At 36.5% G+C, this 27,354-nt stretch overlaps 1 protein-coding gene across 4 annotated transcripts in view; it reads right to left on the bottom strand.

Annotated features, from left to right (window-relative positions):
• The window catches only part of LOC150084913 (poly [ADP-ribose] polymerase tankyrase-like), a 1,170,388-nt gene that overhangs the window by 939,594 nt on the left and 203,440 nt on the right, over window positions 1-27,354 (bottom strand). For all 4 annotated transcript variants that reach the window (XM_090376702.1, XM_090376704.1, XM_090376701.1 and 1 more), the window contains one exon: window positions 9,089-9,211. In XM_090376702.1, the coding sequence (XP_090232828.1) occupies window positions 9,089-9,211 (123 nt within the window). The remainder of the gene's footprint in view (window positions 1-9,088; window positions 9,212-27,354) is intronic.

Below are 27,354 nucleotides of genomic sequence, written 5' to 3'. Positions count from 1 at the left end.
TGACCTGTCCGCATCCTCCGTATTTGGTGGTGACGGGCTCGAACCCCGGTCTAATCAAGAAGCGTGTGCTACACACTGCTGCTCCTTCCCACCTGGCTACGGAGACGCCACCTGGGAGGTGATCTGATTGAAGTGTATAAGGTCTTGAATGATTTGAGCATTCTCAATGCTGATGAGATTCTTCCACTTGCCCAGATTAATCGCCTGAGGAGACATAAATTCAAATTGAGGAAAGATAATAGAATAGATGTGCAGGGGTTTGCCTTTAGCCAGCGGGTGGTTGACTGCTGGAACAAACTTCCATCTGTCGCAGAAGTTGACAGCTTAAATAAATTCAAGGCAGAACTAGACAAACATCTGGAGTGAATGGATGGGTGAAATTGAAAGGGGTTTTTTTTTTTTTTTTTTGGCTGATGCTATATAAGCTTGCTTTCTTGCATCATGCTAATGCTAATGCAAACTACACCTAACAGGTCAGCACCTCTGCTCATTTATCTAATCTATAAGTTTACATATTTTGATTTAATTTTATGAAATTTTATGAAAAAGTGCCTGAAAAATAATTTTTCAGGCACTTTTTAATTTTTTCCATTGTAACTACACCTGACATGTCAGCACCTCTACTCACACACTTATCTATTTGTCTATATTTCATTATGGTTGCTTGGTATTTCTGATATTACTAGCAGTGATCCGGATCCATAAACTAGCACAATATTTATTTTAATTTTTATTATTTTCATTCTATTTTAGCTGTTCGTTTTGATTTTTCGCTACGACTTACTGTTATTATTAATTATATATATAGTCGGATTGCTATATAACAAAATCGATAGTTGCCTTGAAAAAATTCATTAAACAGAAATTTCATTATCAAGATATATAGACCTTTTCAACAATGGAAAATACTGTAATTCAACTCAGAAATACAGCAAAATATGGGAAATAAATCAGAAACAAATGGGAATGAAAAAATTTTCTAACATTTTAAAACAATTAATTCATCTTTATTTATTAAAACATCCATATTACAAAATAATTACTTACATCATGTGCACAATATACACTGGTGTGCAAAATTTAAGGACCAGTCAGGTTGTTACCTGTAGCTTCTCATAGGAGTGGCCTGGATATGGGAAAAGCATACCAAAGGAACCTCATGGGATACAGAAATGATGAAGGAAAAACACCAACACAATGGAAAAAAAACGGTACAGAGGGACTTTATTCAAAAATGGCAACATAGCACTGGCTGCCATGATACAGATGTATCACTGCCAAAGATGGAACTAAGGGAAGAGGTGGTCCAGTCCTCAGTAGGCGATATGGCCACCCCTAATGTCGATGCAAGCTTTGCACTGCCTGTCCATACTTAGAACAATGTTGTTGATAAGTTCTTGCAGTGACATCATCCATTCCTCTGTCAGCACCATCTTCAGCTGGTGAACATTTTCTGGTGGGTGTGGTGGATGTGCTGCTAGGCATCTCCCCAGAGTGTCCCATATATGTTCGATGGGATTTAGATTGATGGAACAGGCAGGCCAATCCATACAAACAATGTCCTCACTTTCCAAAAGCATATCAACAGCTGCAATGTGATGGGGTGTTGCGTTATCATCCATAAACACATATTCGGGGCCAATGGCAACTCTGAACATATGCACATGTAGAAGGATTACCTCAGTACAGTAGCGTGCGCTGGTTACATTACCATCTTCGAGCATCTGGAGTTGTGTGCATCCATTCAAGATAACACCTCCCCAAACGAGAACACCCCGACTGCCATATTGATCCCTTTCAATGATGTTTGTGGGGTGATACTGTGTGCCAACCTCTCACCAGATTAGCTGACGTCCAGAATTGCTGCTGAGTCTGAATCTACTGTCATCAGTAAAGAGTACCTTAAGTAAAGATGTTGTGGTTGTAAACTTTATAAATAATGTTGGTCCTTAAGTTTCTTAAAAGTGTATTAGTACACTTTTAAGAATGATGTCATAAAATATTTGGTTATTTATTTATTTTATTTATTTTATTTTTTGTAAACTCGATTCTACTATACACCATTCATAAAAATGTTCACATTTGTTTAAACACTCAAATATATTTTCTGGCACATTTTCTCCCTATTGAAGGCCTCAACATAAAGTTTTAAATGCTGCCAACATTTTTTGTTTGAAAGATTTAATATTGCCCTCATTTTCATCCAACTCATCATTGATGTTGTCACTAATTCCTTAAATATGCTCCAAAATGTTGGAGTCACTCGGATGTTTAGCTACTATGACATCATTAACAACTCCTAAAAGTTCGTCGAGAAAAATTTCTCCACTGATCAAACCTCACTTGGTACTCTTTCCAAGATTGTTAAATATATAATGTAGTAGTTCAACCCTACTTACCAATGAAATATAATACTTACCAATGAAAATTGTGTAAACGAAATTTAAATAAGTAAGTTTTTGAAATAAAATACATTAAAAATAAATGTACATTTGTTTTCATTTTCTGAATAGATAACAATTCCCAATAAAAAAAGATATTCTCTGTATAACATTTGTACAAGAATAAGAGAAATTTACCAATATGATACGAAGAACACTTCTGTATGATACTCTCCAGAAATTCAAACAAATAAAAGATTAATGCAAATTGATTACAGTAAAAAAATCAACACTAAAAATTACACCATCTCTGGCATTTACAGAGTTTGTAGCATCACAATGTATATTACAAGGTTTGTAGGGATAAACCCCAGTGCCACTTGAGAATATATATATATATATATATATATAATACTAATAATACTAATAAAGTGTTATATATATATATAAAATAAAAATAAAATAAAAAAAGTGATTGTCTTGCTAGCCATTCATATTTAGGTGGCACCTATGTCCTGTCTAATTGAATGGTGATGAACGCAAGATAGCATATGTGTGAGAGAATGTAGTGTAATGTTTTGTTAATTAGTCTGCCTCTAAAAACATTATATACATAAAAAAAAAAAAAAACAAAAGTACTTGTCTAGTGTAAGTATGGCAAGTGTGCAGGTGACATGAAGAGTAAGTGTTGTTCTGAAAATCCTCTCAATTAGACTGCGGAGGAAACAACCTAACAGGAAACCCACTGCCTTGGTGGTACCAGGCCTCCCTTCCCGAGGCATGGTGCGGGATCTGGCTTCAGATCCCACACCATGGGATCAGACACAGGCTTCAGCTGGCCTGGCCAGTGTGGAATTCAAAACAGAGAAGTACTGTACATTTACAGTGGGATCTCGGCCCTATGATATTACTATGATTTTGCATTAGTCTAGGCCAAATTGCATCCTGATTATTATTATATTATTTCTCACTGATTGGTAGTTGTGGGGGGTTCCATCACATGATCGGTACTGGTAACAAGTCCACAGGGTGAATGTTATGTCCAGAGTTAAAGTTGGTCAAGGAACTCTCTGATCATCCTACAGGTGTTCAGGAAGGCAACTTTCTGGAATTCCTTGTAGGTGTTCTCTGAGAGACCAATTGCTGCTAGCCTGTTATGTAGGGTCTTTGGCACCATAACAGTGGTTGACACAAAGATCAGGATGGTCATTACTTGTTGCATATGCCGCATCTCTTTAATCTCCTATCTTAGGTCCATGTACTTCCTGATCTTTTTCTTGTCATTTCTCTACAGGTTATCAGTGTTGGGCACCACTATGTTGATCAAATTGGTAGCCATTGCCTCCTTGTCAGAAAGGGTTATGTCCAGTCTGTTGTACAGGATTGTCTTGTCTGTTATTATAGTGCCTTCCAGTACATCTTGTGGGCTGGGGTTTCTAGCAGCCTGTGATTCGTATTTGTAGTACAGTACATGTTCTTTGATCAACTGGTATTGCCTCACTAGCTTCTGATGTATTATGCTGGCTATATAGATGGTGAGCATGAAGTCTTCGATTCTCCAGAGAAGAGAATGTGAGCCATGCCTTGGAAACCATTTTATCTATCTGGTCTTGATGAAGGTCACTGTAGCATATACCATCCAATGTCTTCTTTGCCCAGCTTTCTGTCTGGGTGGAAGGGAGTTTGCTTCATTTGTTCTGTCTGGGTGGAAGGGAGTCTCCTCACTCAGGTTGAGTTGGGGTATGCTACTTGTCTAACTTCCTTATGGCTTGGTAGAGTGCTGCCATGTTATTCTGTAAGTAATCCTTCAGGTTAGCTATCACTGTCTTCTGTTGCTCGATGAGATCTATTATGTCCCTTCCTTCTCCTTTCCAAGCTATTGTCAGTCTTTCCACAGCTGACTTTAGGTAGTGTTGTTGGCTCTTGGTCATTGTTGTCCTTGTCTTTCTCATAATATCCTCTACTTCAGTGTTAGTCCAATCTATGATCCCAAAGGAGTATATTACTACTGGGACTGCATGTGTGTTTATGACTTTAAATATGTTCCCTCCATTCAGCTTTGCTTTGTGAAGGCTTCTGAATATCTAATAGTATTTTTCAGTCAGGTAAGTCATGATCTCTGGGGATGATGCAGGCTCAGCTCTAACTGCTGAGCCTGTTTCATCCACAGGTATTTGCAGGTCTCTCCCACTATCATGGCTTTGATCTCTCTACCAGTCTGCAGCTGGCCGACTAATTTACCCTGATGCAATCCGTGGGTCTTGCATTTGTCTAGACAAAATTTCGTCCTGATATCATTGCTGAATTCTTCGGTGGTCTGGAGTAGTTGCTGGAGTTACTTCTCGGTTGCCACATAAGAGCTTGATGTCATCCATGTTATAGCCGCTATCCACCATGTTAAACATGGTGGATAGCGGCTCAAGTGCTAGACAGAACCACAGTGGGCTTAGGGCATCTCACTGAAAGATTCCTCTCCTGATTAGGATCGGTCTGTGATGTTCTCAACCTTAATGGTGGTACTCCATTTCAATTGATCTAGGAAGTTTGTCACTGTTGGACTGACTTGGTAGGTCTTTAGCATCTCTGATAGCCAGTTATGAGGCCTGTCGATAGCACTGCAGTAATCGATGTAGGCCATGTACAGGTTGCAGTGCCTCTTGGAGGCTTTGCTCTATAACTGTAGCCTCATTGGTTAATTGCTCCTTGTATCCTTTGATCATCCACTTGCATCCCTTCTGCTGTTCGGCCATGATGTAATAGCTCTCTAAAAGTGGTCTGATATCTTCTTAGTTATACAGCTGGTATGGATTGTGTACATTATTGGGAAACAGGAGATCAGCCTGTATTTAGCTCAATTTCTTGTATCTTGGTCTTTAGCATTATATATATGATTTATTTTATTTTTGTTACACAGAGCATTAAAACTATGATAAATGAATTAGCTTTCGGCTGGGTGGCAGCCTTCATCAGATTAAAATACTTTGAATGGCAGTTGGAATAGAGATGCACTGCCAGGATGGTGCGTGAGGACGTGGTTAATTGTTTGTTGATGTTTGTGGCTGTGACGTATGGTGGTGACGTGGCCAGCGTTTGTCTATGGACAGAATTACTGCTTCTGTGATGGGGTTAAGTTTACAACCACTGTTCCTGTTCAAGGAGGTATCCGAGCATTTTATACTTAACGATTCCAACCAGGTGCGCCTTAGGTAATGGTGGGACTTGTCTACAACCACGACATCGCGGTGTGGGTCGATGTCGTGGTGGGTTGTCCAGACATGCTCGGCAATAGCTGAGTGTTCTACATCCACCAAACGGATCGCCCTTTTATGTTCTGAGAGGCGTTTCTCGAGACGACGTCCAGTCTCTCCAAAGTAGCAGCTCGTGCAATCACGGCAAGAGATGCGATAGACCAAACCACTCTGTAGAAGGGTGGGGACAGGTGTTTTTATGTTGGAAAGGAGAGAACGCAGTTTCTTGCCTGGGAGTTGGATGCACTTTACCCCATGCGATCTTAGGATTCTACCTGGTTGGAATCGTTAAGTATAAAATGCTCGGATACCTCGTTGAACAGGAACAGTGGTTGTCAACTTAACCCCATCACAGAAGCAGTAATTCTGTCCATAGAAAAACGCTGGCCACGTCACCACCATACGTCACAGCCACAAACATCAACAAACAATTAACCACGTGCCTCACGCACCATCCTGGCAGTGCATCTCTATTCCAACTGCCATTCAAAGTATTTTAATCTGATGAAGGCTGCCACCCAGCCGAAAGCTAATTCATTTATCATAGTTTTAATGCTCTGTGTAACAAAAATAAAATAAATTATGAATCCAGAGCACGCAGGCGTGTTTTATTATTATATATATGATTCCTTGAATAAGAAACTCTGGAATTGTCTCTGAGTGACTTATCATTTGGGTGAACTGCTCTGCTAAGTGCTTATGTGTGCAAGTGAACTTCTGGTACAAGTATTTGTGGACATTACCTAATCCTGGGGTTCGTTGTTGGAGGATTTCCTAATAGTCTGTTGTCCTTCTTCCTCCTGAATCTCCCATTCTTTCATCTCTTGTACTTCTTTGGTTTACTTCCGTTCTGGTTCTATCTAAGGAGCTTGGCTGTTATGTCTTACTCCACTTCTCCAAATGTTGTCCCAGAACTCCTTGATCATGTTCTGTTCAGGTGGTCCATTTTCATCTTTCTCATCTTGTCTGATACTCCAATGGAGTATCAGATAAGATGAGAAACTCCTGATATTCCTGTCTCTTTGGTTTCATTGAAGATTTGGTTTTTATTTTCCTCTAGGAGCCCTTGTATTGGCATAGTCTCTTACTGAGCACAAGAAGGTTCTGCTTCGGTGTGTTTCAGTATTCTTCTATTCTCCGATTTTTGATCTCGTGTTTGCTGTTGACATTGTCTGTTACCATATTGTCTCTCTTGAGAATGCTCTTCACTTTTCCAATCAATTTCTTACTCCTGTTACCATATTGGTACTGGATCAAATGGCCTATCTTGACTCTTAATTCTTTTATCTTCTGCTGAAACTGGCAGCTTTTCCCAAGCTGGCAGTTTCTCATTTTTTTTTATGTGTAAACATCTTTGATGGCACCTACTAAATTTCAGACGTTAGTAAAATCAATCTGTCACAATTTTGTGATGCAGAAATGACATGATTTCACGTCATTTCCATTTCATAACAAAGAAAAACTGAGTTTGGAGAGGAGACCATGCAAAGGATCATGGGAAGTGATCTTGATTGTGCTCAGAGCTAGCATAAACCAGCTGGTTGTGGAAAAACATTTATGATTCAGGTCATACCACTTAGGTGGCTTTGGGCTAACAATTACCACCCATGGCAGAAACCTTTTGGTAACCAGAGAAATAGATATCTTGCAAAATTTAAAGTAAAGTAAAGAAAAATTTCAAATAAAAAAAATAAATAACATGGTTCGACCAGTGCAAAGCAACATGGGAAAGGCAAAAAGAACAGAGTCAGGAGAGGAGACCGTGAAGAGGATCGTGGGAGGTGATCTTGGATGGACTCGGAGCTGGCATAAATCAGATGGTTGTAGAAAAACTTTTATGATTCGGGGCATACCACTTAGGTAGCTTTGGGTTAACCATTGCTAATTGTGGCAGAAACCGTTTCGTAAACAGAGAAATGGATATCTTGAGGCAGGGATCCTGGATGAGCTCAGAGCTGGCATAAACCAGCTCTGAGCACATCCAAGATCATTACATTACATGCGCTTCAGCCTTACCAGTTGAAGCACATGTAATGTAGGCATTACAGTACTCATCAGTATTACTGAAGCAGTTGTATATTTCATTCAAGAGGTGAATCAAACGTTTTCTGCAACCAGCTGGGCCAGTCAAGAATATTTGAAACGGTTAGTGATTGGCAGATAACAGACTCCAAATTACATGTATGAGCAAAATCTTTTGCTTGTCTTTGGCCATTCACATTAAGTTGCAGAAGTCCTCGCTGGTCATCAAGTTTTCGTGTTTCTTCGCAATTGCGCTGAGTCGGTTGGGCGTGGCGGGCTTTAGATCCTCATTCATCTCACAGTTTGGATGATTGTAAAAGTTTCGAAAGAGAGTCTTTTTTCTTGCAGTTGTGTTAAAAGGCTATGCAGGTCATTACCGCATGCTTCGTCAGGGTCACAATTGTTATCTTGATACATCATCATACATATTTCAATCGTTTTGCGAATGTCCAAGTCCGATTCATGCAATTTACAATATAGTATGAGCTCTTTATTGTCATCATAGATCTTGACATATTTCACCTCTGACAGTATCTGTCTCCTCATTGTGAGTGCAACGTTACCATCTCGCACTTGTACACGTTGAGATCCTGAACCAAGTCATAGTTTCGATATCGTATTATGAGTGGATAATGTCGTTTCTTGCAGATCTTGTTAGTGCTGTATGTGTAATTTGCGTAACATGACAGAGTAACATGATCCAACATGATAGTATGATTGTAACAATACAAATACATGTATTGTTGCAATCATACTATTCCACAAATGGCTACAATCAAATGGGTAATTAGACTATTGATTCTTCCAAACGTTGATTCAGTAGAGTAAGCAGCAGGCGTGTATATCCTATTTATCACTAACAGTGATTCGGTAGAGTAAGTAGCAAGTGTGAGCATAAATTACATCGTTCATAATTTCGGTTCTAGCTGTTCGAAATTTAATAGGTGTCATCAAAGATGTTTACACATAAAACATCTTTAGATTTTTTCTTCTGCTGGTGGTCTCTCATTCCTCTTCCTATCCTAGTGGATGCCAGCTTGGGAAATGACAGCTTTACATAAAACTGTCTTTTCTGGCAAGCAGGTTAGTATTGAATCTCTTTGGCAATTCAATGACTCAATATGCTGAGTGAAGAATTTAACCAAATCACTCAAATCAGAGACTTCATTAAGTTCCTCACTCACTGGCCAGTGCTATTAGACTGAAGGATGACATCTCGAAGTGACTGGATTTAAGTCACTGCCAAGTCACTTTTCTGTAATGGCTTGACTAGGTCAAAGCAACCAAAAGATGCATTTTGATCATCACTACATGTAATATGGACTGAATAGGCAACCCATGCATGGTTAACATGCTAAGTTTGAGTATAATTAGCCTGGTAATATTAAACACAATGTACTAGAAATTGGGAATAAGTATATTAATCCATATACATACCTGTGTGATCATAGAAATCTGGAGTATATTTATCTTGTTCTTTATCATTATTCATCCATTGTATTTTAAACCTCTTGCTGCTTTTATACACATTCTGAGCTGTCCTGCACACAAAAAAACTACCTATAAATAAAAATAAAAAAAATTACAAGAGAAACTTCACGTGGCCAATAAAGGAAAATATCTTCTAAATCAGGGTCCTTTTTCCTCATATCATATTTCTCATTACATTTAAGAAAATCTTCATGTATGCCATTTGGACAAGAGTATCTGAAAATCTTATGCCTTGAAAATTTTGAAAGTATCATACTACTGGTATACTGCAGAAAATACATGCATAGGGTTGCTGATATTTATCCTAAAATAATAATTTAAACAGGATAAATTAAAAATCAAGATTATTATTGCCAGCAATTTTTTTTTTTTTTTTTACCTGCCTAATTTCCATTTTCCTATTCACCAATTTCATTAAATCAGTTTTTATTACTGCTGGCTAATTAAGTGAAAGAGAAAAGTTTAACAGAGGATTAAGATTGGCATTCGTTTCCACATTACAATTTTAATTTAATAAGCCAAAAATAAAAGCCATCTAAAGCAAGCTCTATATCAGTGTCCATTTCTGTCTTTTAAAAGAGCCACTGTCATTTCTGAATACCCACTATAATATTATGGCATATAACAACTAATGTTGATATATGTATCTCAAGGTTCTTTTCTCTCCCTCCCCCCACTATTTTTTTTCAACTGTACATCACTGTCTTCCTTATAAATCAGTGCCACAGGTTTCCTGACAATAACAAGCTGTACCTTTGAATTGCACTGTACAAACACATCTGAAATATCCACCACCAACTCCATAACGTATAACAATGTATTTCGATTAAAAAACAAATCAATTTTCAATGAAAAAATAAAATGAATAAGTAAAAACATATATTAATCTATTTCTTCTACTTTAATTATGTTACAGTATATGCAGTGGTGAGCTGTGAATATTTTAACAATGGGCTTGCAATTTTGCCTACTTTTTGATGACTGCAGCGGATGACGTCACTTCCGTGACGTCATCCGCTGTAAGCTTCCGGCAGAGGCGCTTCCGATGTTCACACTACTAGTCTGCGTGGAGCCCTCACTAGTAGTGTGATTAGAATGTGTGATGCATTTTTCGTGACCGGTATGATATCTCCAGTCAGCCTGGTCATCATGCACCCCCCCTTTACGATAATACCTGGATGTGATAGTCTCTCGAGTTCTAAGTTTTTAGAATTTGAGTAATATGATGTCACAATCATACTTCCTGAAGTAAGTATGATTGCAACAATACAGGTATTTGTCAACAATTTATTTTTTCGTCTTGCATTTCTGTAACATTCCATTGTTAGTTTCTCCGAACAGCTGCATATGTCGCTTCAACTACAAGATCAGTATTTCAATCAACGCTGTTTTCTAGACATTTAGATACATTGAAATCGCAAGTATACATTACTTTAGTTATCATAAATCCATTGTATCTTACCTTCCAGAAATTATGGAAATTTGTGAATAATCAATAAAATACAGTAATTACAATACAAAAGCTCTTTTATTTCTTAATCAATATACAAATCAAAATACCTAAAAGAAACGCGAAGGATTCACATAAAACCATCTACCACTTTTTTATTGGTCTCTCTCTTTTTTTTTTTAACAACTAGGGAAATATAATGGATACATTTGTTTTTCATGATAAAATTTTAATACTGCGAATAAAAAATAACAAAATATTTCCCATATCACAAATAACAAAAACTATCACAAAACATTCTACAATATAAAAACAAATATTAACATAAAAAACGCTCTTCTAGAAAAGGTACACAAAAATCGCAAATTACATGAAAGAAATTACTATACAAATATTCAAGAAAAATTTATTCTGAAAATTGCCATATTCAATTTACTGGTTTATATTTGTTGTCCATCTTCTGCTTTGCTCAGTAGCTGAGCGATGATTTGACGTAACGATCCGGATCAAATTGAAGCAATGGTTTTCCATTTAGATGTATGGTCATCATAATCTTCAACGTATTCAATTGTCACAATATTATTCATTTATGCTGAAATCTCGCTCAGCTTCAGAACTACTAATCGCAATGGTTCCAAAGATATTTCTGGCTTTCTTAATTGAAGAGGGAATTTCACTCGATTTTAAAGATAAACTGTCTTCAACAAAATCTCTAAAATCATTAAATTTTATTTCATATTTTATCAGATAACTTAAATTTCTTATGTTTTTCACCGTCTTGCCACGGAGACGAAAGTTCTTTCATATTCCACAATTCCGGGTAGCATATGTTTAAAATTTCTTTCAATTCCTCATCGTCAATCATTATTTTCTTTATTTAAAATTATCCTTAATAACCTGTCACGAGGTATTTTTTTTATATGTGTTCTTACTTTCGATTCCTTCAAATTCTTTCAACTTCAACATGCCCTCAATTTTAACTTCACAATTTCCTTCAGAATTTTTTAAATTAACGACATTGATAGTTAAAATAATTAATTTATCTGCTTTTACTATAGTGATTCTGCGACTTTTTAAAGCTTCTGAAAGGTAAGAGAGCTCCTGCAGGATGTCGATCATTAATGCTAAATCGGCAGGAAATTCCAGATTGAAAAGTCTGTTTAATAATCCAGAATATTTAACTTTCTGATTCAAAGTGTTTGCACAAAGTGGGATAATCCCTCCAATCCTCAATTGCCGTCCGCAAGCTACAAGCTTCCCATCATGGCCCGAACAAAACCCGGAAAAAATGTTCCATTTTCTTGTTATTATTATAATTAGATTAATTAAGTAAAACTTCAGATCAATGATTGACAAGTGTCATTCGCTACTTTCCCCCCTCACTGTCCTTCTATGTTGATATGCCTAGGGTGTTTCTCCCCACTTGACGATGTCCCCTCCCCTCGATGACACAAATCAACCAGAAAGTACTGTACAATCAATCTGTTCCACAACGCACACTGCACGGAAACAAGTGCTACCCAAATAATAGAGTTTAGTCATTAAGTATTATTATTAAGATTATTTAAAATATATTAAGATTATTATAATACTTAAACGTTTGATTATAATTTGTATGATTTTTTGCAAATTTTAATTTGTGTTTTTGATATAATTAAATTGTGATTGCTGTCAGTAATGTGGTGTTTGTGAAATAATTGTATTCTGTCATGACTTTAGCATTAAAAAATAAATATTTCCTTTTGTTTTCTCATATTGCCTTCTACAAGCTGCCTATCGTGGCCGAACACACGACCCTTATATGATCCTTAATTCACGCTGGTCTTTTGGAGATTGGTGATATAATGCATACAGTTTTTTTTTTTTTTTTTTAAATTATGCCTGTATGCCATTATATTTTGGAACATTTTCTTCACAGTGGAAGCCTCAAAGCGGTTTCCAAATCTGCCAAATTTCATCTTTGGAAAGTTTACCTCAAAGTTGCCTCATTCCTCCTCCACCCCTCGACATCATTACTGTCACTAGTTCTGAAACTGCAAAATATCGGAATCATTCGGATATTCAGCTACTGTGACCACGTAAACATAGACAGGAGAAAGTTACTGAAATGCCTGGATCACTCACTTCTCCGAAAAACATGATTTCTTGTCAGAGTAAAGGGGAAACCACAACACAGGTTGACCAGTGGCTATTAACCATGTCGGGAATCTTTTTAATCCTCTGACTGGCTGTGGAAAGCATATTGACTAGCGAGACTTCTCGGAATGAGGTTCCATGGTTTTACGGCCACCAGTAACGTTGTGGAACGGTAATCCCTTTCACCCTTAATTCGTGTTTTCTAATTACCTAAAGGCCAGCAGTGAGGACAATGCGCACAAAATTGTCTCTTTTGTATGACGACATACAAAGTAATACGTCGTCGGAAATTATTTTAAATGTTTCTTATAAAGCATTTAGGGCTGAAGCCTCAATGTTTCCGTAAAAACTAAGGAAAATTTTAAAAAATTCGCTATGAAGAAGTTCGTTAAACAGGGGTTCGATATAATTAACTCAAAAATGAAGCAATTTAAAAATATATAATTGGGCGATTAAAATGTTGGGAATGGGTTCCCACTGTCTTCACCGTTTGAGTATCCAGAGCCGCAGTTTTGGTTCTGGATACTCAATAGTTAAATTCAGGATTTCATTTTTAAAATAAATAATTGTTTCAACAATGGGCTCGCAAATTTTCAAAAAAAAAATAACAATGGGCTCTCACGAGCCCACTATAGCTAACCACTGAGTATATGTTATTTTATTATTCTATTATACACTGATGAGCCAAAACATTATGACCACATACCTAATATGATGTTGGTCCTACACATGCAGCCAAAACATCTCCGGCGAGGCATGGATGCTACAAGATTTCTAAATATGTCTTGTGGTATCTGGTACCAACATGTAACCAGCAGATCCTTAACTCCCGTAAGGTCCGTGGTTGAGAGGTCGCAGATCGGAGTTGCTGTTCCAACACAAACCACAGATGCTCGATAGGATCGATGTCTGTGGAATTTGGAGGCCAGGGCAATATCTGGAAGTCTTCCTCATGTTCCTCGAACCAGTCTCAAACAATCCAGGCGGTGTGGCATGGCACATCATCCTGCTGAAAGACGGCACCACCAAAGGAAAAGACCGTTGCCATGAAAGTATGTACCTGGTCAGCAATGATGTTTAGGTAGGTGGTAGATGTCAGAGTGTCAGATATGAATTTATTGAATCCATGGGAGACAAACAAAAAAATTTGATAAACACAGAAATGCCAGCTAATTTGTAGAATGACACCTCCAGATTTTAATCAATTAATTACTATCACTACAAAGAAAATTCAAGGCGAAGACTTGACTCTTGGTCAGTTCCTAAAGGAATGGAAGTCTCTGATCTACTGCCTTTTCAAGATATGGTCCCATAGCTGAAGGTATCATGACCTCCATGGAAGTTAGGGAAAAAACTTTATTGGGAAACGATGTAATGTTAGCTAGCATTTATGCTGATCCCTAGTACAGATGTTTATTAACAGATGGACAACAAAGCAAAGCAAAGGAAGCTTTATGTGATATAGCACTCAGAATAAGAAACTCTCAAGAATGCTCAGCTCCAGGAGATGAAATACAAAGCAATCCACCATCACCATCTTCTAATACTAATTCTGAAAATGAGTTTTGATTTTGAAAAGATTATTGACAAGCAGCATAGCTCAAAACGCTGTCGACAGGAATTAGAAAAAAGCGTAACACATGTTACTCCTACTAGTAAATTCACGTTAGAAGCATTAGCCCTCACTGAAGTTGAAAAATTGATCGCCAATCAAAGATGTCAGTAAAAGATGCAATATTAAAGTACCATAAAATCAGACGAGATGTCGCACAACTGGTGGATGCATTGCCCCCTACTCAAGCCAGTGTTTATTTTCAGCTCGAAAAATTATTAAATCAGATTTGAGAGCATCAATGAAAGAGGACTTGCTTGAGGCAATCTTATTCTTAATAACAAACTGCTATACATAATTAAAAATTTGAAAATTTAGTTTTTAAGGGAATTAAAGTTAATTTGCATGTTTAATATGACAAATATAAGTCAATATTTTTTTTCTATAATGAAATAAGTTGTTCTCAATTCATTATTCATTCATTTTTGTTCCTTTTATTCATTAAACTAAAGATCAAATTAACTCTGTATTTTTAGCCTATAATGTAAAGTCACTCCAACAGTGTTTTCATTTATCAGTTGGGTATGATCTTTACTCATTTCAACAGTTCAAAACTAAATTAGGATTTTGATAAACTAAAGGAGCCGGAGCCAAACATTTGATAAATTAAAGGAGCTGGAGCCACAAAATTTTCTTCCAGCTCCACTGCCCTGGTTGTTTTTGAAAAATCAGAAACAACAGTAATCCAAGAATCGATCCTTGTGGGACCCCACTTCTGACGCTACACCAATCTGAAGAATATCCATTAATCTCAACCCTCTGCGCTGAAGTCACCCTGCAATCCATCTTCGAATTTTTCATGTTCAGCTTCTACAGTAACCTCTAATTAGGGACTGAGTCAGAGGCCTTACTAAAATCCAAATAAACTATGTTGAAATGGTTCCCTACATCTAGTTCTTCATTAACTGGGTTAAAATAGCACATAGGGTTAGTTACAAACGATTTTCCTTTAACAAAACCATGTTGTGTGTCCTTCAGAATGCCATTTCCATTTAAATATCCCTGGATTGCACTCTCAAACACTGTCTCTAAGATTTTTCCTTACCACTGAAGTCAGACTAATTGGTCCGTAGTTACCGCCTTCACTCTTAAATCTGCCAAATGTATTGAAAATACCACAGCACCTCTCTGATCCAAAAGAATCTCAGAGTCCAAAGGTGCCCTTATAAACCCACTCTCTGGCTGCCTCCCTCAAAATTATTGGGTAAAAAAAGGTAAACTGCAGCCATTATCAACCCATTGCAAGATGGAAGCCTCCTCAAAAATTCATGCTGAGGGAAATGGACCATAATCTGCCATGTGCGGGTTGACAGATCAACCATATTTAGAAGTCATGGGCTTGAACCCCAGTCTACTCAAAGAGGGTGCACTACTGCACTCCTGCTCCTGACCAATAGGCTACAGAGGCCTGACAAATTATTGGGTACATGCCATCAACTCTAGGAGCCTTGGTGCCTTTACGTTGGAAATTTTTTCAAATAACAGTCATCTCTAATTTCAAAATCACTAATTTCATATGGCTCAGCATCACTCCCACTGCTTTTCCTCAGCATAAAGGGTCTTTTGTCAGTAAAGACCTATGTGAAATACCTATTCAATTCATCAGCAGGGTTATCTAAGACTTTCACACATGCGTGCACAAGGTCTGATCCAATACTTTTTCTTCTTAAGACTGTATATTCTCTGTTTACTCTCTCAGCCAGTACTTTCTCATACTTGGCCATGGAGTCCCTAACCTTAATTGTGGTACTATTACAAATCAACTGTTGTAGGCATCAGTACTTTTCATTACTCTGTAGCCCTCCCATGCTGTCTTTCTCTGCTCTATTAAACTGACTAACTCCCACATTCATCCATCCCAGCATCCTCCTCGTGCTATATTTACTTAGTATCTGCATTCATGGCTTCCAAAGATATTCCATGATTCTAATGCATTTCCCCCCCCTCCTCCCCTTTTCTGAAATTAAAATCCGTGGCTTTACCTTTAACTACTGTTAAAGGTAAAAATAAACTACTGTAACATTTTTCTTCATCTCCCAACTAACGACTGCATGTTCACTACTCGCCAATGGTTCCTGTACTTTAAGCCCTGTGATGTCCTCTGATTTGTGCATATGATGAGGTCAAAAATATTCTTACCCCTAATATTTTCTCTAAGATGCCAGTAAAACTAATAATCATCTAGTTTATTTAAAAAATTGTTCCCCGTGACAAGCCCCCCCCCCCCTCACCACGTCTAATCAATTAGGGTCAGATTAGGGCCATTCCATCTACATATTTTCAGGATAAGGCTACTTTTGATAAGAAACATAACCCCCACCACCCCTTCTATCTTCCCTAAATACATTATACATACCATAATGGAACTCATCATTCCCAATTTCTGGATGGCACCACATTTCTGTTAGCTGTATTATGTTAGCATTTGTTTTCCTAAGCAGCGGTGGTGTATTCGGGCTGGAACACACTGGAACGATATTCCAGTACTTTTTCTAAATGTCTGTTGTTATTAAACTACACAGTCCACCATTAGAATTATGGAATCCAAATTTTTATGTCTGAACTTGGTTGTGGTCTATCTGTTGACCAAAAAACAAAATGGGCAGTCACACAAGAATACGCAATTGATCCTGTATGGGAATTTCTATGATTCTTCTGAACAGTATTTTTTATATTATTTTGGAGGGGTTTTTTTGTTTTTTTTTTTTCTTTTCTGATTTTTTTAAAATTTTTGTCTTTGTTTTTTATTTTTGAAATTTTTATTTAATAGTTATAAATAAATACTGAACAAATATTCTAATCTTTCACTCATTTATTTTTGCAAATGAAAAAAGCGTAGGTAACTATTTATAGTTAATCAATGGGCATTCCGGTACTATTTTTTTTTAGCAATACACCACTGCTAAGCAGGACTTTGAATTCGACCATTATGTTGACAACATTCCTGATATTACTGTAGACACAGTTCAGGCTAAGTATTCTTCTATGGATACTATATACATTTAAGTTTAGTCTTGCTTGCCTTGCTTTATTTTCCCACCCATTTGAAACATTGCTACCCTCAGAAAATCTGCCTACATCAGCTGTTGCAGCAACAAACACGAATTCTTGAGATGTGTGCAAGCATTATATGCTGACCCATATCATCTGATAAATGCCTAACTAGCAATTTCCCTAAGCCATTAAGGTACTCTCTCAATGATACTGGCAAAAATCCTTGCACTACCTTTGTTCAAATGAATACCATCTCTAGAAAATGAATTCCTTCTACCTACAAATGAAGGCCAAGCTGATAAAAAATCATCCCCCCCCCCCCAGAGTCTTGCAGACTCCTTAAGTTGAATTAATCCACAACACTTTTAGCAAACAATATTTGGGAAAAATTCTGACCAAGCTCGCAGCATTTTTTTCAGCATGGTCCTATATTTATCCCCAAATCATTAGGTTATGTTCATTTAGAACCGTTGTCACCCACATGAACAATAATGCTTTCTTTAATCCCATTAAATTCTGACAGCCTGTTGGCAACATCATCAACTGTCACTCCCGAGAAACACACCCTGCTTCTGGTCTGCCTACCTTTATTACTAAAAATGTTATTCATTTCCCTAATAATAGGATATCCCAATAAAATTAAATCTCCTTCAACCAGAGCAGTATGCACTTGACTGTATTGTTCTGGGTGCCAAATCTGGAGAGGTGCATCACTTGGTGGGTAAAAAGATACTAGACTCTCTGATGAGCTCCCTGTTACATTTGCTTCTTGGGCAAGAACCCATTTCTTCAGTGACTCAAACTCTTAGTTATGCACTAAGCAAAACAAATTCTTATAGTATCTGTAATGCACCAAGCAATACACACCAATTCTTATAGTAATTACACCAATCTGAGATTACACAATAATTACAGTTGGTACAAAGAAAATAATCTTCAGATGAACTTGGTTTGTCTACTAAACCAACCTTTGAATACATGCCACAGGCTACAAAAGCAACAAATTCATGACTCACACTGGAAATACCTATATGCATCTCTGTCTGGGTTGTAATGTCCTTGGACTTTTTATTGACAGTAGATCTTTTAAATAAAATTTGAACTTAAGAAAATCACAAAATTTTAATTTACAACAGAATTTAAGTTAACAAAGTATTACCAAAATTAAACTATTGAAAAAACTTAATCCACTAGTGAAGTTAAATTTAAGCTACCAACATTGCTGGGAAGAATTTTTAACATCAGAAATAATTTAGAAAAGTACGATTAAATTTACAAAATACTGTAGAAATTAATATCGCACAATTACTGAAATAAGATTTAAAAAATGCAGAAATTAAATTTAAAATTTTTCTTTAAGATTTGTTTATCTACCAGACACCTGATGTTAATAACCTTCAGGAGCCAAATTGAAACATGTCTGCTCTCTGCAACTGCCTACAGGAATACAAAATATATTCTGCAAAATAACTGTCATTACTATGTTTATCAAGTTTGTTTCCATATTCTGCAATATTTTGCAGAATATAATTTTAATTGCTGACAAATGTATAGAAATGACAATTATTACTGTCATTTTCTATGGGTACACATGCCAATGATACTATACATTTCTCAGCAATTAAAATTAATAAATGTTAACAAAAGCATTTTGTTTCCAAAATAATAGGTATTATTTTGATACTTCTTTGAATGGAGGACAAAAGTAAACTTTTTTCCTTCTCTCCCCCCCCCCCTTTAAATGTATTACAAAGTTTAGTCTTCATACTATTTATGATTTTTCAGTTGTAGGCAAACTCAAAACAGCACTTCAGGGTTGAATTTTCTTTTTCTTCTCCCCCCCCCCCAATAAGAATAGCATTACACCTTTCCAGATTTCACCAGAATACTCTGAGTTTACAGTCTAATCTCTGGGTTTTTCGCCATCTCTCCAGGTAACAGCAAAAAAAAAAAAATCCATTCCAATTTCAGGCAATATGATATGGTATTGATAAGGTTCTAAACTGGAAATCAGAAATCTCAGCAAGTATATAACTATAACAAGAAAGTCCTTGAAACAATGCAGGATTTTGGCAGCCTGGTGACTTGCACAAATATTTTTAGAATCCCTAAAAACAAGGCTACAGGGAATGGGGCTGAACAAATAATTGCGTTTTTTTCAGAGCCAGTTGTGCCTTAGGGGCCCCAGAGCAACTTCACCATTACACCTCAGGCAAATCTGGCCTAATTTCCTAATGACAACTTTTTTTTTTTTTTTCGTCAAAAAGTAACCTAAAAAGTGTGCATTTTATAATACTATACAATGGCAGGGAGACATTTAAATACAGAGGTTGAGATGCACTACTGAATTAGATATATTTTATCATGAGGATCATTCTGCTACCTCTGCAGATTGAGCACTCAGTCCAACTTAGAGAAAAAAAATAATGTTATGTGCAGTTCAGCCGAAGTAGCAAATATCATTTCACATAGTATAAGATCATATAAATAGGTGAATCCACTATACATTTAAAAACCTGAGATGCCATTTTTTCAGGAATTTCAGGAGCCTCACGATAGCTGTTTTGAAGCTTACAGACTTCTCATCAACAAATATTATAAACTGAGTGATTAATGAATCTTGTTTGAACAGCCAGGCAATGTATGAAAGAAAACTTCCATTTAAACAGATAACCATTACAGTAGTAGTAGTAGTAGTAGGGGCAAATGATACAAAAAAACAAGCTTACAAGCCTTCAGCCAAAAAAAAATAAAAAATAACACACTTTACCTATTCATATTCTCCAACAATTTGCCTAGTTCTATCTTCAATTCATTCAAACTACACTCAGGGTAGTTTGCCACCTCTCAGCCCATCTGCCCAAATTTTCTAAATCCTGTTGCAGCAGTGTACCATCTTTACTCATTAACAACTCTGCCAACCTTCATATCATCTGCAAACTTCGACATTAAGCCTGATATACCTTCATCAATATCACTGATAAATATACAAAACAACAACAGGCCCAACACCGAACCCTGGGGTACTCCACTAATAACATTGGTCAACGAAGAGCAGTGTCCATTGATTACAACTCTGTCATCTCCCACTCAACCATCCTTTTATCCATTGTAGCAACTGGCCCTTAATGCCATACTGTTCCAATTTCTACAGTAGTTTTGCATGTGCAACAGTATCAAAAGCTTTATTGAAATCCAAGTACAGGCACTCCCTACTTACGTAAATTCAACTTTACGTAAGGTTTTGTCGGCCAGTACAAACTGAAACAAAAAAAAAAAAAAAACACGGAAACATATTTTGCATCTTGTAGGAATAAACGGAGGTATCACAAAAATATCGCAATGTGAACCCAATAATACATTGTGTCTGGTTTTTTTTTTTGGTAATTCATTCAAGACCTCAGAAATTAAAACTTTCGCTATACAACTAGGTTATCTAACTCTCCAAAAGGTCATTTTTATAATGGAAATTGTATTAGTTTTATATAAATTTAAGTCAAATAAACATAACACAAAAATCACTTTTAACTAAAGGATGCAAAAACAAAACACGTGGCCAGCACATTTACTATTGGCTGAGAGGAAGGACTATGCAGTCCAGCCAGAGAATGCACTACACTTTCATCATTATCATATGTTCCATTATAAGAATCAAATTTTAACACCTTTGTGATATTTTTTTAAAGCACATTTCTGGTGGTCATGACCATAAAACAATAAAAACAATTTAAACTTTCCAGTTTATTGGGCTTTTCTATTAGTGCAACCTATTATAAATGGATAGTAAACTCGATCTTATTGCATTTGCAATAATACCGATAACTGGAATTGTGTGGGTTTTTACGTTATTATTGGTGAAATGCATTTCCCCTTCACCGAAATCTTCAATCATATAAAAAACAAATAAATTTTCAGAATCTTCTCTTCATTCCTATTTACTTATTGCAATGATGAAGGGAAAGCGACCAATGGAAAGTGCAACTGGTGGCAGTGCTAGGAAAAAAAACAAAATTGGTTAAGAAATGAAGATGAAAATGATTAAGAAGTAAGAAGCGAGACAAAGTTTGTCATCTACTGCACGGGGCTTAGGTCTTGCTGCTTCAACAGTGAATACTATTTTAAAAGACAGTGCACATATAAAAGAACATGTTAAAGGATCAACCCATTTAAGAACAACAGTGATCACAAAACAGAATTATTTTGTGATCACTGTGCTATATCGCAGATGGAAAAGCTATTAATATGGATGGAAAAACAGATTCAGAAGCAAGTGCCCCTGTGTCTAACTGCCATTCAAGAAACCAAGAAGTATTTATGAAGATATAAATAAGTACAGTGAACCATAAGGCAAGTTCGTGGCATGCAACGGGTGGTTTAATGAGTTCAAACGTTGCGCTGTTTTCCAAAGTAAAATTTTTGTAATTGCTCATTTTTGTAATTTTGTACACTTTTGAGATTTTTCCTGCACATCAGATAAAAAAATTGAATAAATTATATTTACATTCATCAAACATTTATTTTTTGCTTCAATCAAATTTAGTGCCCATAGTTGCAAGTGCTGATAAACCTTTTAGGGAAATTCCGACTTATTTAAAATTCAACTCATATAGTGTTCCGCAGAAAGCAATACTTATGTAAGTCAGGGAGTGCCTGTATATGATATCAAAATTATTTTTTGCATCCAGTTCATTTGTGACCACATTAGTGTCCAATCAAATTGGTCAGACAAAACTTCCCCTTAACAAACCCATACTGTGTCTGAATTATTGCTGCAGTCTTGTCTGAATGATCCTGCATTGCTTCTTTAACCAGTGACTCCATTATTTTTCCTGGAGCAGAAGTTACACTAACAAGTGTGTAATTACTCGTATCCCCCCTTTGTGAACTGTGGATGCATTTGCGCATCCCCAGTCAATGTGGTTCTACCCTGAATCCAAGGACACTCTTGAAATTATGGCTAAGGGTTTGCTTACTTCCTCTGCTGCCTAGCTTAATATAACTGGTCAGATCCCATCCAGCCCAGGTGCCTTTCTTATCTTTTAACTTCAATTTCTCCTATACTTTCCTCTCAGTTATTACAAAATCAATTTGCTCCCTGTTGGATAATAATAAACTTCTGGCCTCCACTTCCCTACAGAATTCCTCATGTGCGAATGTAGATGAAAAATACTCATTCAGTTTGTCAGCTGCCTGAGGAGGATCATCAACTGCCAAACCATCGATATCAGGTGGACCAATCTGATTCATTCTATTTCTTCTAGAGTTTATACAGGTATAGAGTCTTTGCTGTTTTTCTTTGCATCCTTTGCCAAAGATTTCTTATAATCTGCCTTCGCTTGCCTAACCTCCTTTGTGACTTGATTACAGACTAGCTTATGTCTACCATAGGCTTCTGTGTTACCTGATAATTTATATGCATCCCATGCATTTTTCTTCTCTGCCACTAGTCTCATTAGTTCATCTAACATCCATTTAGGTCTAAATCATGGATGATGTTTCTTAGTTGGTATGAAAAGCCTAGCAGCTTGCAAGATTAATTCCTTGGATGCTTCCCATTTTGAATTTGTGTATGTTATACAGAAATGTGTATAACTTTCAAAAAACTGAAAATTTCAAAAATCCAGCATGTGCTGTCTCATTGATACTGGATTTATGAGCTTCTACTGTAATTAACAATTTACAAAACTTTCCACAAAATAATTTTCATGTTGATACAGACCAACCATTATCAGCCCAGGCAGAAAGAGTGTTTAGAAAATGAAACGAAAATTTTGCAATGCAGCTGTTTTTGAAATTTAATAAATATTTTATATAAACTGACACATCCCCTACAAAGACTTACCATAGATCATTTCACATGTTTCTAGAAGTTTTAGTATTCTTAATTTTAAAAAATTAAAGGTAGCCTATTTGTAGGGGAAAAAATAAACTCTAAAGTAATTATTAAATTAATTTTCATGAAATAATGAGTTATGTTATTGTACTTTTTTTTCAGAGTAACTTTTAACTAAACTTAATTACTTTTATCACACAATTAACTTGGTTTAACAAGTTAACTTAACCATCTCTGATACTATGCTACACTGCTGTATGGCAATCTATTTGAAATAGACTTAATTCAAAAACCTTAGTAATTCTTACTTCAAAATGATTTATCTCCATGCTCAAATATTTTTCCCCAATATAATTTTAAAAATTTCATAACAAGTGACTGACCAATAATTTTTTTAAATTATGCAAGTGTCTGGGAGCTGATTCACTCTTTTCTCTCAGTATTCACATATAAGGAAAAAAACTCCTTGCCCCATTGTTTTCTTGGTCATAAACGTCAGTGCGCACGCTCTCACGCTCTCTCTCTCTCTCTCTCTCTCATGGGTTCAATGAGTCTATCGATTGTTTCTGGAATCTAATAAATTACTTGCCTCATTTAGTTTAAGCTTACTGCAAATTTTTAGGCACCTATTTACTTAGCTTGCTCAATGCCTTATGTCTTATTGTAAATCTTGTTGTAAAGTAAAGTTCAGTATTCCAGAATTTATTATTGTATCAACAGAAAAGATGATGGGATGGCAGTAATGAGAGTAGGTATCTTTGATTATTATTCTGATTTAAGCTGCATGTTATTAATGTTAAAATTCCAGAAACAATCGATAAACTCATTGAACCTATAATTATTAGAGCCATAAAAAATAAATATAGTTCCATTGATGATTGAGGTGACATCTTACAGTACTCAAATGATTTTTCATGTTATTTTCCACTTGATGTGAATGTTATTTCCTTAATCACTTCTCACAAAATCTTAACACCATTTTTGACTAATATGATTTTATAATAAATAATTACAATAATTCAAAAATAAGTGTATTTTATTTAAAACATAGATACACTTGTAAAATTCTGGCAGGACAATCTTGTCACCATGTTTATTTTTCAGTAGGGTTGGGTTTTTTTTTTTTCATGTAGGGCTAGTATGTCATAGTAGTAGTAGTGGCATGTGATGCAAGAAAGCAAGTGTATGAGCTTATGCAGCATCAGCCAAAAAAAAAAAAAAAAAAAAAAAATCACACCATTCCCTCCAAATGCCTGTCCAGTTCCTCCTTAAATTTATTTAACCTATCAACTTCCACAACGACAGATGGAAGTTTGTTCCAGCAATTAACCACCCACTGGCTAAAGGAAAATTTCCGCACATCTGTTCTACATCTGTCTTTTCTTAATTTGAATTTATGCCCCCTTAGGTTTGTAATCTGAACAAGTGGAAGGATCCCATCAGAATTCAGCGTGCTCAACCCATTCAAGGCCTTATACACCTCAATCAGATCAACACGCAGGTGCCTAGTCTCCAGCCACTGCAATTTGCAGAACTTAAGCCTCTCTTGGTAAGAAGATCCCTTCATTCCCCTCACCAATCTTGTTACTCTTCTCTGTACACGCTCAAGCAAATCTACATCCTTCCTAAATGAGGCCTCCAGACATAAAATGAGGCCTCCAGACCTTTACGCAGTACTCAAGGCATGGCCTGACCATTGCCTTATACAGAGGGATAATCACCTCCTTTTCCCTGCTAGCAAAATTCCTATATATCATTGACAAAACCCATGACCTGCCCTGGCAGCCTGTCTGCATTGCTCAGAAAACTTCATATCTGCCTGCACAATTACTCCCAGGTCTTTTTCATTTTTTTACCACCTTAAGTGTAGTACCACACAGTTGGTACGTTTCTCTGAGGTTACTTCTACCCATATGCAGTACTTTGCATTTGTCAAGGTTAAACTTCAGTTGACACTTCTTAGCCCATCTGCCCAAATTATCTAGATCCTGTTGCAGTAGCACACTGCCATTACTGTCATTAACAACCCTGCCAACTTTCGTATCACCGCAGACTTCAACATTAAGCGTGATATACCTTCATCAATATCATTGATAAAAGACCCAACACAGAACCCTGTGGGACTCCACTAATAACATTAGCCCACGAAGAGCAGCACCCATTGATTACCACCCTCTGTCTTCTCCCACTTAACCATCCTTTTATACATTGTAGCAACTTACCCTTAATACCATTCTGCTCCAATTTGTACAATAGTCTTTCATGCGCAACAGTGTCAAAAGCTTTCCTCAAATCAAAATATATGATATCAAAATTTTTTTTTGCATCCAGTTCCTTTGTAACCACATCATAATATCATATCAAATTTGTCAGACAAGACTTTCCCTTAACAAACCCATGCTGTGTCTGAATTATTGCTGCAGTCTTGTCTGGATGATCCTGCAATGCATCTTTAACCAGTGACACCATTATTTTACCCAGAACAGAAGTTAAACTAACTGGTCTGTAATTACCCGTGCCACCCTTCGATCCCCCTTTGTGAATTGGGGATACATTTGCACTTCTCCCGTCCGTGGGAACCTCCCCTTAGTCCAAGGATACTCTCATAATTATGGCTAAGGGTTTGCTTAGTTGCTTTTCCGCCTCCTTTAATATAACTGGATAGATCCCATCCACCCCAGGTGCTTTTCTTATGTTTAATTTCAACAATTTCTCCTCCACTTTGCTCTCAGTACTAAATTAAGTAGTACTTAATTTATCATTTTTCAGTATTTTTTTTTTTCCTGATAAACTTGCAAAACTAGTATCAGAAACTTAGTTTTGTTTTCCTAGTTAACCCAGCAGTGGTCACACTCCAGTTACTTACAATGGCAGAGTCCCACTGTATCTGACAACTGACTTTGTTTTTTAATTTATGGAATAATGGTGTTTTCTTTTTTTTTTTTTTTTTTTTTTTTGGATTTTTTGAATTCTGCTTGCAGTATACCAATCATCATCATCATCATCATCAGCCATTTTCAATCCACTGCAGGATGAAGGCAGGATGAAGTATACCAATATATCATCTTTACTTAATAAATTTCTATAGCTATTGGTATTTTAACTGTTATTTTTTAATAAGAAACAAATATTTAAACAATGCTGTACTTTTAACATATTTTTTAACAAATTTTAATTTTCTGGTAAAGTTGTGTGGGGGGAAGAGTAGCCGTAAAACAGATTTGAAACTAACAGTCTTAAGTAACGGTCCAATTTCTGGGCAGAAAACAGTTAAGATCACATGAAATTTCTAAACTGTGCATGGATTTCTGCTTATATACGGCAATTTAACCCCATGAGCTCACATCTGGTGAGTATGGGCTTGGCACATCCAGGGTCCTGAGCTGGATATCTTCATTCTTCTCTTTCTTTCTTGGTGATTCCTTTCTGCTTCTGACTCTCTCTCTCTCTCTCTCTCTCTCTCTCTCTCTCTCTCTCTCTCTCTCTCTCTCTCTCGGAGTAATTCAGATTTTTTTTTTTTTTTTTTTTGGCTGGTGCAGCATAAGCCTCAGGCTTCCTTGCACCATATAGCTAATAATAATAATATCCCGTATAGCACTGATAATTGGTACCAAAACTGTTCCATGTTATATGAAATCACGCTGATTGAGGTATAATTATAATGGGTTTTAATTGAATATGTACCAGAGAAACAGTCTATATACAAATTATAATAAATCTATAAACAATTTCACTTGATAGCCAATTAAAAGGATTTGAAATAAAAAATATTGCAAAAATTTTATTAATAAAAAGGTAACATCATGAGAGAGGGAAAAAAGTGTGTGTGTGTTTCAGTCGAGCACGCATAGCAGAAGTTAAGTGAAACTTCTTTACAGAGGATCCCGCGCTGACCGTATGAATGGCGCAGGTGATGAATCTGCACGAATGGGAGCCTCGGAGATATAAAACATTCCATTACCAAATCTAGTTTCAGCAAGTGCTGTGGCATCGGATGATATTTAAAAATCATTTGAGTTCAATAGTGGCGGAATCACTTTGTTCTTGAGAGAGAGAGCCACGACCGTTTTACAGGTCAAAATTTGACTTACATCCTCATTTGGAAGTGCTGTTTGAAGAAGAATGTGATCTCAAGCTGCTACAATCTTCACATTGTTCTTGAACCAAAGCCGATCGCAAACCAAACC

This window comes from Mastigoproctus giganteus, chromosome 6, assembly GCF_048544385.1.
Source record: "Mastigoproctus giganteus isolate SK-2022 chromosome 6, ASM4854438v1, whole genome shotgun sequence".
Classification (NCBI taxonomy): Eukaryota; Metazoa; Arthropoda; class Arachnida; order Uropygi; family Thelyphonidae; genus Mastigoproctus; species Mastigoproctus giganteus.
The sequence above is the reverse complement of the archived record's forward strand: the minus strand, read 5'-3'. Positions and strand labels throughout refer to the sequence as shown.